Source organism: Argentina silus, assembly GCF_951799395.1.
Source record: "Argentina silus genome assembly, chromosome: 10".
Classification (NCBI taxonomy): domain Eukaryota; kingdom Metazoa; phylum Chordata; class Actinopteri; order Argentiniformes; family Argentinidae; genus Argentina; species Argentina silus.
In genome coordinates, this window is record NC_139664.1 from 13,919,803 (window position 1) to 13,932,363 (window position 12,561).

Sequence of the window (12,561 nt, forward strand, 5' to 3'; positions counted from 1 at the left end):
CCTCACTGTAATCCATGCATTTTTTCATCACATGTTGTCGAACAAGAGGATGCAATTATGCAAGAATGTCTCCAGAGGATCGAGGGGTTGATCATTAAGAGGCCACGACACCACACCCACGGGGATGAGCTGGAACACACCAAGACCACTCCTACTGCCTGATTTGTGGTTAACAGGGCGTATGGGGTATTCCCTTGGTATTGATAAGAGAACTTTCAAACTCCTTGTGATGCAAGCACAGTCAACATTATACCCTACCTAATACCATGAATATTCCAGTCAGTGACAGAGCTGTGCTATCTGACAATGGACAATGTCAGTGAAAAAACATTGAGATGTTTAATTAATTATGACCTGTAGATTGAACAGGCAGGGTAGAGCTCTTGCTGTTCTACCAATTCAAGACACTCGTACTACCACCCCTGTACTACGCACGTTCATATACTGTACTCTCTCATGACACAACCTCATCAACAAAGATACAATCAAAGTCATAATGACAACACATGAAAATAAAATCAATCTAATCTCAGTTCAATTGACCATCTCAACACAAATACAGGAAATGTAAGGACATTCACTCATACAGAGGAGTCCCAGATGCAAGGGAGAGAAAGAATGCATACCCTGGATAATGTTGTTTGACACTATGACAGCAAAGTGATAAGGTCTGGTAAACAAAGCATAACACAGTTCTCAGTCTGGTAGTACTGCGCTGGATCCTCTCCAGACATGGATCATCTACATTTGAGCAGCATGCTACTATTGCTTTGTGCACTTTCAAGCATATCCCATGAAGTTTATGCTACAGAGGTCTGTTCCAACACTATTCTACCAGGATCAAAAGGTAACAGTCATTAGCTTTCATTGTTTTCCTATGAGCTGTTGGTGGTCCTCCACATTTCTTCATTTTTATCATTTTCTGTGAGAGCTTGAGAATAGAGCTTGAAATAATTGTAAACTGCATAACTATTGTTGTATGTTCAACACTTCACATGTAACAGTAAACATGTATACTATACTCGAAGATATTACTTGAAGCAAGAGAATGATATGATCTGAAGTCTGCTGGCCCCCGCTATGCACAGTCAACGGAGAGTATGCCTCAGTAGCTGTTTAGTTTTTTACTACAACAGTAGCTTGTATTCTAATAGACATCCTGCTGTTATGAAAACAATAACCATGTGTGCAGTCATCTCCATGTTTTATTGGGGTAATAGCCTAAAAGAAAAACATGTGTATCCATGGAGAGGCTGACATGATTGTACTGTTGTTGGATTAAGATAGCACTGTCTGGGTATCAGCACCTTTGACTGTATATGGTACAGTAACCTCTTGGGAATGTAAGGATGACGACAGCAAATGTTCACAATTGTAACACCAGGAAATGTTTCACTTTGTTTTCCATGCTTTCGCAAGCGCCAAAGAAGTCCCCACTATGACTGCCTGTATTTAAACAGCTGCTACATTATAGAAGAGCTTATTTGGTTTAGACCCATCCCAAACAGTGCTGTCCATGTGTGTTCTGCTTGAGTGGATGGAGCCTCCAGCAATGACTGTCCTCTCTTCCCACAGGCGATCAAGGTGAAGGGGGAGATGAGGGAGACCAGGGACGACTGGGAAAGACCGGCCCACAAGGACAGCCAGGTTCCTGACTATTTATTGGTTTTGTTATTAAAAGACATTTTTAGAGATTAAAAGGGAAGTAGGTTAACCAGAGTTGCTAAAAATCTTTTGATTTGAAGGCCTAAGCATATTATAAAGGTCTGTCGGTTTGTACTTTATCAAGTCATAGACTTTAAAAACCACAACGATTTGTTTTTCTTCGAGTTTGAGAAATGACCTTTCTGTAGTTTATCTGGTTTATCTTGCTTCAACGTCTTGATCTTAAATAAACTCAAACAAACATCTAAGTGAACTAAGACATGTTGCACTGTATACTCCTACAGTACCAGGGTCAGTCTCCAGATCTGAGTGTAAGTACAGTACTATATAAACCTTCAGTATTCTAGACTCAGCAGTAAGTGAGCCCTAATTGGGCACAGCAGTGAGTGCACCGTCAGCCTGGCCCAGACAGCTCTGTGCGCTTTTCCTTGAGGGAAGTCACGTCAGAGGGAAGCAGACGTGTTAATTGCTGCTGAGGATAGTGGCGGCGTCACCATATGTGTTCCGAGGTGGGTAGGCAGGCACTGGTTTCTGGCTGGCCTCTTCCAGGCAGCTGTTTGTTTTTTTCGGTACACTACGCACAGGGCTCACAAGGCAATCATAGAACGGCGCCCCCCTCTTTCACAAACACACACTTCTATCATCGGAGTGAGAGAGAAATGCCAGGATCGTTTGAGTCATTTCCAAAAAAAGAAAGTAAAATTTATCCTGCTTCTTCAACTTTTCAACTTTAGTTTGGCCCACTTTACCCACAATTGCATTACAAAACCAATAATTTTGGTTTGATGTATGTATGTTTTGTATACTATATGAATTAACATAATATTTTAGGTTGAATATGAATATGATTTTTATGATGATTCAGTGCCATTATGTTCATTTTTTTTTACATGGAATTTGCAATGATAATTCACTAAGAAATGTCAAGATTTTCTTTAAAATGTTAATGAAGCTTTAAAAGGGCAATCTGGGATTGGTACATACATTTTGGGACTTTTAAATAATTGATATAAAGCCATTGATTCTTTAATAATATAACTTCACAAGCTTAGTTCAACTTGTTACATCAGAACACAAAATATAAGCTTGTTTTACTCAGTGTTGTAAACAAACACTGTATAGCTTCAAAACATGGTTAAAACTATAATTTTGATCTTATGAATGGTCAGTCCTTGCATCCATAGCTCTGTCTATGAATTTGACAGTGGTTACATTTATCCAGCCCCATCCCTCAACTGTTTACCAAAAAAAGTGGCCGGCAGAACACTTTATTATTGTTTGAATCCCAGATTGCCCCTTTAAGAGGGTCCTTGACCATCAAAGTGAGTTTACGAAAAGTTCCCCCTCATAGATGACTAAGAAAAGATTGACTGACACCAAACAGCAATTCACTTTCTATAAGACAAATAACTGCACAAATGGGATGCAAACGCTTACTGTGAACTGTTACTAACTGTTACTACCCAGCACCTGGAAGTCGTGTTGGAGTCGTTAACGGGGTTGGCCATTATAAAAGGGGAGTAGTGATATCTGTTATCTTGAACGGTTAAACTGGCATTATCACAGGGAAAATGTCATTAATCAGACCTGCATAGGCTGGAGAAATGACTGTCACTGACTAAATCAAACAGCTTTTCCACCAACAGCCTATCCTTTATATGTAAGCAAACACCAGAAATGATTAAGTTCTGTGTTGAAAAATGTTCCCTATTCTAGGTGCCTGTTTTAATACTGCAATTATTCAAGCATTCAGTCAGAATGTGAGGCGTGATGATTGAAATACTTGAACTGCTCCATTTATTTGGAAAAACTTTAACCATAATATCTCACACCCAGGAAAAATAACCCTTTAGAGAAAAACAGCACAAAATAACTAGAATTAAAAGTCCATCAGACTACTAACTGATGGTACCGTGTACATGGTGGTGAGACATAGTACTTTTCATGTGTGTGACATGGGTCATGGATCAGACAGACTTGTTATTTATTATTATTAATACTATCCATTTGCAGCTGAATATTTCCTGAGGAAATACTCATTCAGGTCCTGGCAGAGTGCCTCTGTCCTCACAGCAGTTTCCCACTGACTTTCTAGACTGCAGTAACTGCCATACAAAATGAACTACAATAATGAAATGGACAAAAATGCACTTAATCATAACTCCCTGCCTTTTGCAGCATTTAAGATACTGTTGTTTATTGTGCAGCTCACCAAATATTCTGCTCTCTCTCATCCAGAGTTTTCAGGGGAGCTGGGATGTAAAGGAGAGGCAGGCCGAATGGGGAAGATGGGTCCTGTTGGAGAGAAAGGTATTACTCTGTGATCATACTGAATGATCCCCCAGAGGAAAACTGCTTTAAATTAAGGCGAGCTGCATCTGAGACAACTGCCAAACCCAAACTACCTGGGAGCAACATTCATCAAGTGTGTTTACATAGAGGGGTATTCTCCAAAAAACGAATTTCCAGAGTATATCATCTCTTTCTCCCTCCCTGTATGACCTCCTCAGCTTGGACTGGAGTTATATCCCTCCATCTGTAGAATCATTCCATCATCGAGAATGAGGGGCTTGGCTTAGCTTGGAAGCAAGGGTCATGTTGAGGTGTAATGCACATGTTTACTGAGAGCTAAACCACGACCATATGTACTCTCCCTGAAGTAAGAGTGTAACTCTCCCTGAAGTAATATGTAAGTAAACTATCAAGTCCAATCAAGGGCATGGTAAGTCCTACCAATTACGCTTTAAGAGGGACCTCAGAAATCCTGACCTCAGTACATAGTATGATGTTGTAGGTTAAAGACAAAACCATAATCCCAAAATCTTATTTTAAGGCATCATTCAGGTAATGTTTTTAAGTGGGTCATGTAGCCTAAATATTTAATACAATTATATTTCATACAATTATAATGCTGCCAAATTACTGATTTAAATCTTCTAAATAAATACAATGGAGAAGTGATTAAATCAGTCTCAGACCGTTTGAATTAGATTGTCTATACTTAAAACCGTATTGCACCTTTGTTTCTCCCATGTGTTTGTATTGGGCTCAACTTACTTCCCCTAAATTTGCAACTGCCAATTGGGGGCAAATCCACTAGCAAAATGTTGAAAATACCCTCCTACCTCTTTTCTTCTCTAGTAAGTGAGGCATTGTATAGTGCTGTCATCTAGTGGTGATTTCTTCTCACTACAATTAGTTGTCATAGCAAAGCAGGGTCTATTCAGTTAAGCCTAGGTACTAAGGCCATGGATGCATGCTAATGCTTATGAGTTAAGATATTTTCATTGTAGGTGACAATGGAGAAGCAGGAACTGATGGACCTACTGGATTAAAGGGGAAACCAGGTAAAGCATCTATGTTTAAAAATCACTTGAGATAATATATACCTGTCATCATTTAAGAAACAGTAAATATAAAGAGAATATTGAGGCTATCGAAGGCTATTTTTGTGATAAATATTATAAATGACAAAAAAAGTTTTCCTGAAGTAGAATAATGTTCATTATAAGCCGTAGTCTTGCACCTGGCTAAATGCATATTCACATGTGACGCTGTAGGCACCACATGTGACTGTGGGAGATACAGGAAGGTTGTTGGGCAGTTGGAAGTCAATGTCAGCAAGCTGAAGAATGCAGTGAAGTTTGTAAAACATGGTAAGAGTCATTGCATTTTTGTATAAATTATAAAGGTGCATTATTGCAGCCCCAGATGATTGGTGTTTTCAACTTGTTTTACAATGTTTGACCAGATGGGGAACTATGATTTTGTTTCGTAATCGTAAAAATGATTTATGTAATGTTCAGTCATTCTAGGCATCAAAGAAAACAAGGACAAATTCTACCTGCTTGTAAAAGAAGCCAGGAGATACAGAGAGGCTCTAATGAATTGCAAGTTGAGAGGGGGGATGCTCGCCATGCCCAAAAGCGGGGACACCAACAGCCTGATTGCAGACTACGTCAACCAGGCTGGCCTCACTCGCGTGTTCATTGGACTGCAGACTCTGGATCAGGAAAGAGGCCATGTGTATGCAGACGCGTCCCCCCTGCAGAACTACACAGCCTGGGGCCTGGGGGAGCCAAGCAGCCCCTCTGCCAATGCCAGCTGTGTGGAGATGGTCAGCACCGGCACCTGGAACCGAGTGGAGTGTGACATCACCATGTACTATGTGTGTGAGTTCATGAAGAACCACTGACCACCAAGCCATTCTCTTTGATGTTGATATCCCCTCTCCTGACCCAAAGCAGAAACGCACCATCAAATTCCGAACCTCAAGGCCATCAATACTGACTCTCTCTCTGCCTCCATCTCTGAGTCCATCTCTAACTCCCCTCCCCCAACTGAGTCAGACTCCCCTACAGAACTAGTGAAGTTCTACAACAACACTCTGTCCACCTGCCTAGATCAACTAGCCGAAGACCAGGTCAGTGTCAGTCACATACTCCTGAGCCCCCACGAAGACCAGGTCAGTGCCATTCACTCACTCCGCCCCCTGGTACACCCCTGAGCTGCGTCAACTCAAATCTAGAAGTCAACTTGAGTGGCTCTTCAAGAAAACCTGTCTCACTGTGCATGCTGAGGCCTACAAACAACACCAGCAGCTGTACAGAGATGCTTTCCAAAGTGCCCGCTCCTCCTACTACTCTGATATCATTCAGTCCAGTTGTGGTAATCCCAGAGTACTATTCAGCACTATTAACAAACTCCTCAAACCAATAGACAGTCTCTTTTACTCATCACCACTGACAAATGCAACTTGTTTTTGTCATTCTTTCAAACCAAGATTGACAAAATCTATAACTAGCTGGCCACCTCCTCTGCCTCATCTGAGCAAGACTCGGACATCTCTCTTACAAACAGTTCCTTCTCCAGTTTCTCTGAAATTACCACCTCTGACCTTGCAAAGGTGGTTGCAGGCATGAAGACCTCAACCTGTGTCCTGGACCCAATTCCATCCACCTTGGTAAAAACCTGCCTCCATACAATCAGTCCACTGATCATCAAAGCTGTCAACTCCTCCCTCTCAACTGGTAATGTCCCCCTTGCTCTAAGGCTTGCTACTGTCACCCCCATACTTAAAAAACCTTGATTAGACCCGGAAAGCCCCAAAAACTATAGACCCATCTCAAACCTCCCTTTCCTGTCTAAATTATAGGAACAAGTTATCGCTTCCCAGATGACACCAGATCCCTCAGCATCCTCATCCTCTGTGAACTCAGTGCCGCTTTTGACAGCATCGACCATTCAATCCTCACCACTCACCTTGAGTCCTGCCTTGGCATTACCGGTACTACTCTGAACTAGTTCACCTCCTACCTCTCTGACAGAAGTCACTATATCTCCATCAACAACTGCAAGTCCAACACAGCCACCGTCACCCAAGGTTCGGTGCTTGGTCCTCTCCTCTTCATCCTGTATGTGCTCCCTCTCAAGACAGATTTTCCGGCGCCATGGTCTCCAATTCCATTGCTATGCCGACAATACTCAGCTGTACCTCACCACCAAAACTATCACTCCAGCAACCCACTCCACCCTTGCTAACTGTCCTGCTGACAAGTCTTGGATGCAATGCAATTCCTCAAACTGAACTGCAACAAATCAGAAATCATACTTGTTGGCCCAAAGTTTCAGTTTAAGATTCTCCTCACCACCTACCTAGCCCTCAACAACATGGCACCCTCCTACCTCTCTGACCTCCTCCTCCAGCACACCCCTACCTGCAGTCTCTGGTCAGCTGATGCCAACCTCCTTGTTCCCATCATCAGGACTAAACACCTGTGGGGACTGGGCTTTCTCCGCTGCAGTCCCCACTCAAAAAATCCAGCACGCCTTCAAACGATCCCTCAAAACCCATATTTTTAACTTTGCTTTTAATCTTTAACTATTTGTATTGTTGTTTTTACTGACTATGCATTTGTTTCACTTTTTATTTATCTATCTATTATTGTTCTCTTGATTGAATGTAGTGTATTTGAGTACTGAGAAAAGTACAATTAAGAACAGAGAAGCTTCTGCCACGCTGCTGTGATGTCACTGCATTCCTATGGGAGTCCAAGGCTGCTGGAGTGGAGATTATTTACAACAAGATAAAAAAAAACAGCAGTACTTTTCACCTACTGTATATACAGAAACACCTGTGTTTTTTGACAAAGCACATTGAAATATAGTCAACTTGTTAGGTAATAGGTGAGATAGTTAGTGACGAAAGAGTGAATCATCTTTGAAATTTAAATCTTTGATTTCTAAGAGGGCATACGGTATGAAGCATTTTCCTCAAGAAATAAACATCATTAAAGTATAAAATGAACCACCTCATTTTAATTGCTAATTTCTTCAGAAGTTCTTCAGAAGTTATTTTAATAAAGGATGATCAGACAATGTCAAACATTTAATGTTGTCCATTTACATTTAGGCATATACAGTACTGTTATCGGAATATATACTGTATACTGTAATCGGATGCATTTCTTAGTAGTGCATAATTACTAAAATACATCAATGTCCAATTTCACACGAGTTGATCATTTATACCTCAACTATAAGACTGATGTACTCTCTCTGAAACAGTGAGAAGAGTTTGATCAAAAGAGTTTGACCAAAAGAACACACTACAGTCCTACATTTGACCAACTCTGTATAAAGTTGTTAACAGCATACACATTAGGTTATGTAAACAGTAGACTAGCTCAGCCTATCTACACATTAAGGTAAACATTAACCTGGTGGGGCTGAGAAAATCCCACCATCTTAATTTCATAAAAGAGGGCCTAACTATTCTCCTCATATTGTTGTCAACTTGTCAACCAATATAATTGACAGACTCATGTTCTTCTAAATTCAAACAATATGATTGCAGGTGTAGGCTATCTTGCAGACACTGATCTGTAGGTCATGGTTATTGAATAAACATTGGGTAACTTGTACAATTATTTACCTAGGCCTACACCATGAAGCTATTTCAGTTTGCAAATCACAGCTGCACTATCCTGCCAATCTATCACCTTGGAATTTCCTCCTGAGGTAGGCTAATATTTACTTTTGACTGGGCTGTGTAGGTTAATCAGTACATTAACCACTGCATGTAGATGTTAGTGGTTTTCAATACGGAATCAATAGCCTACTGCAGTATCTCATTACTTTCAGTGGCTGGCGCACTCAATGATAAATTAATCTGCGACACAGACGTAATTGCTTCATGAGCAGTTGGAGAAAGTAAAGGGAGTGGCGGTGTACCTGTCGGACCAGTTTGAGGGCACATGACTCCTGAAGAATTTTCCTGTTTCGTTGGTGTTCTTTGTTTAACTACACCTTCTATGCGCGGAGAGGATGTCGGAGCCACCAAGTCCTGCGGCGATTGCTGCAACTTCGTTTCCAGCGCCAACGATATCTCTGCCATTAGGACTTGATATACTGAGGACGTACTCAGGGGCTCTAGTTTGCTTGGAAATTGTGAGTGTTACTCTATTTCTAACGAATGTAAGCAAATAGCTAAATCAGTAGTTGTAGCCTACGAACTTCGCTGCACCTGTCTGACCGAAGTAGCCTAATCGGGACTCGAGAAACTGCTGTCATGGCCGGTAAAATTCGGGAGAATATAGCTTTTCTTTAGTTCGTTTATATTGAAGAATTTGCTTTGTCATAGTTAGCGTGAGTAACTGGTCCGGCTGGATCAGGACGCGCCAAGTCGCCTTGTATAGGAATGTCATCATGTCTGACAATTATCTGGCCGCTTTTCCTAACGGCATAGGGGCAACTCCCTCATGTGCAAATTATTGTATCTGATATTGTGATACAGAACCCGTTGTAGGTCTACTCATTTTTAATGTGTCATTGTAAAAGACAATAGCCTGTAAATAAAAAATGTCTCCAGCAAAATGGACAGTAGTAACCGATGTCAATGAATAATGCAATGAGTAAGCTTGTCTCTCTCCCGTTTCATATCAGGCCTAGGTGTCTTTCATAAAGATCAATTCTACTCTAGCACTCAATCACGTTTCTTATGTAGACCTATAAGAGATGGCCAACAGTACACAATACTCTGTCCAGTTTCTGCAATATTCCTTTATCATATTACTTCTCTACTACTACTGCAGGAGTTCATCTCAGGTCTACTCAGGTCTTCAAGCACAAAGCTATGCAAATGTTGCTAAGCCATTATAAATGTCACACAAATCAGTTGCTTTGAATATGGTAACTTGTGAAACAAGAACGTTATTCTTTTATTACAGATTTTCGGAGGGCTAGTATGGATTCTGGTGGCCTCTTCCAATGTGCCAGTGCCCTTGTTGCAGGGTTGGGTGATGTTTGTCTCTGTCACCATGTTTGTCTTCTCCACAACATACCTCATTGCGTTTCTCACAGGCTTTGCTGACAGAATCAACACTGACTGGAATTTTCTGGTGAGTCTATCTAATTAATGATAACAGTCACAGGCCCCTATAATTATGTCATTATGTGCTCTTAACAAGTAGTAGTCCCATTCAAATGCTTTTTTTCCCAAACTCCGAAAAGGATATGCCATTCACTGCATTGCAAGTTAAGAACAATCCTGCTCTGTGATTTTCAAAATGACAGTACATTGAAGTCCAAACTAAAAGTGTCAAATAACACACACATGCACATGCACATGCACACGCACACGCACATGCACACGCACACACACACACACACCCACAGCACCTCTTCCTTATGTAGGTGTCTAAACCTGAAACTGACCATAAACACTGTCCCTGGAGTGCTAGCTCTACTAGTCAGACAAGAAACAAAGCGGCTGTACACTATAATACAGGCCTTACTCATCTAAACTGGCCCATCCCCAGTGTTGTGCCAGTCCTTACATTGGCCCTGGTCCCAGCACTGCTGCTGCTGCTGCTGCGTAATGTCTACTTTATGACCATTATTGATACTCGTATTCTTTTTCCACATGTATGAACATCCTGCCTTGCTTAAATACACAATAATTACTAATGACTGGCCATACTAGAGGTGACTTGAAGGGCTGCCTATAAGCTACACACAAGGCACAAGCCACAAGGCTCCAGCTCTTCTCGCAAATGAAACCGTACATGTGTTGTAGTCTCATGGACAATGAGTGAGATAGTGAGCTCACACACCACAATGGCAAGTCTGTGGGCCCAGGCCCCCATTGTCAACACAGTTTGTCATTAACCCCTTTCTCTCTTTTTACAATGTAAATTGACTGTCCAGAGTCCTCAGATAAAGCTGAATCAAAGAAGGGTGACTTTTTAAAACAGGAACTGGATCCTGTAGTCCATAACATGGTGAACAAGATGTTTGCAGAGCAATGTGCAACTGTAGCATGAAATTAGATAAACAAAAGTGATTTATTTTGATATCATGCAGTATAAGAATTGTTTACAACTCATTTATAATACTTGTTTTTTTATCCTTATTGCAGGATGTGGTCTACCACTTCATAGCACTGCTTCTCTATTTTGGTGCCTTTGTGCTTGAGGCTGCCACAACATCTGCAAATGGGGGGGTTACATGGCCAATTACTAATGGCACCCAAGGGTGCATAACCAGGCCACATGGGAATATAATCACTTTCCTAGATGATCGACAATACAGTATTAATGTGGCAGCGACGGTAAGTTCAGTTCAAATTCAATTCAAGTTGTCAATTTTTAGGGTAAAGATGTACATTTGTATTCAACTTCCATGGCTTAAAACAGTGTAAGTGAAGCCTATACATTAAATGTCTGTTTTAAAAAATACAACTATGATGGTCACTGATATACAGTAACCTTGTGATGTTTTTGGATCAATGTCTTACTTTTGTCAATGTTTAAATGTTAAACTTTTCCTTATTAAAACATGAACGGAAGTTGTACTTTGACCTCACAGCAGCCTGAGTTGTACTGTGTATTGATAGCTACACAGCCATCTTTAGAACAGAACACTAAATCCTTATCTATCAGCCCATTTGTACAACAGAGCCTATTACAGGCCTTTAGGAAATTTGAGGAGCACATAGGCGGTTTTAGCAGGGATTTACTTTCCCAACCTGTCTCTGAAGGTCATACTGTACAGTGCTCTAGACTAGAGCACATGAACAAAGGGTCAGCCATGAAAAGTTCTCACTCAGAACCTGTTTGAAAACTTTTCAAAATGCACCCTTCCTTCGTTCCTTCTATAGAGAACATACACAGTAGCATTATCTTCCATTGTCTACAAATGTGTGGTAATTTCAATGTTTAATAAATCAAGTTGCACCCCCTCCTTATCGTGTGGTAACTGTTGTCTTTATAATTCTATTCTAGATATTTGCATTTGTGGCGACACTCTGCTACGCCTGCAGCATGCTCATGGGCTTCAAGAGATGGAGCATGTGATGCGGAGGGAGACAAAACACAGTGACATTATTACACTTCAAACTTAAGTCGTACTGTTCAGAATGTTTTGGTCGAGCACATTGTCTGTTTATTACATGTTTTAACACAATTATTCAAGGAGAACTGTTATGATATTTGCATCAAGTTTTGATTTCTTTTGAGATTGAGAAAAGACTATTGAGTATCTCTCTTGTAACTACATCTGGCACTGTTACCTGCTGTTTTATTTCATTGATTTGTCCTAAATTTCTGTGGGCCGTATTTAATTTACTGATATAATTGACTGATGATTATTGTAGATTGTATTTATTAGTGTTTTATTCCTACAGTATTGTCAAATAGCCAAACCCTGGATTAGGAGAAGCCTAACTGAATGACAAGCATAATGATATAGCTCAAGTTTCTCCTCAAATTAATGTCAACATACTTGTAGTAAATGTATCACTAAAACAAATAACGAGTGTAGAGCCTTTTTGGAATCTATGTTGATGTGTATTTTTGCCATTTTTATTTTTTACAAATAAACTAACAGTTTTCTTAC

At 40.6% G+C, this 12,561-nt stretch overlaps 2 protein-coding genes across 2 annotated transcripts; both read left to right on the plus strand.

Annotated features, from left to right (window-relative positions):
- Window positions 1–756: 756 nt before the first annotated feature.
- On the plus strand, window positions 757–5,860 carry colec10 (collectin sub-family member 10 (C-type lectin); the record flags this gene model as incomplete). Its single annotated transcript, XM_083679418.1, has 6 exons — window positions 757–847; window positions 1,576–1,647; window positions 3,904–3,975; window positions 4,959–5,012; window positions 5,226–5,321; window positions 5,472–5,860. The coding sequence occupies 6 exons, from the start codon at window positions 757–759 to the stop codon at window positions 5,858–5,860; spliced, it is 774 nt and encodes a 257-aa protein (XP_083535544.1).
- Window positions 5,861–8,954: 3,094 nt separating this feature from the next.
- mal2 (mal, T cell differentiation protein 2) lies at window positions 8,955–12,561 on the plus strand. Its single transcript, XM_083679238.1, has 4 exons — window positions 8,955–9,114; window positions 9,894–10,064; window positions 11,084–11,275; window positions 11,949–12,561. Exons 1-4 carry the CDS (start codon window positions 8,992–8,994, stop codon window positions 12,018–12,020), a joined length of 558 nt encoding a protein of 185 aa, XP_083535364.1. The 5' UTR covers window positions 8,955–8,991; the 3' UTR covers window positions 12,021–12,561.

What these genes read in the sequence shown, in the direction of transcription:
- mal2 (XM_083679238.1), top strand. Translation starts at nt 8,992, where the DNA reads ATGTCGGAGCCACCAAGTCCTGCGGCGATTGCTGCAACTTCGTTTCCA. An exon ending in CTCTAGTTTGCTTGGAAATT is followed by an intron (nt 9,115 to 9,893) that starts GTGAGTGTTACT and finishes CTTTTATTACAG; the next exon opens with ATTTTCGGAGGGCTAGTATG. An exon ending in GTATTAATGTGGCAGCGACG is followed by an intron (nt 11,276 to 11,948) that starts GTAAGTTCAGTT and finishes ATTCTATTCTAG; the next exon opens with ATATTTGCATTTGTGGCGAC.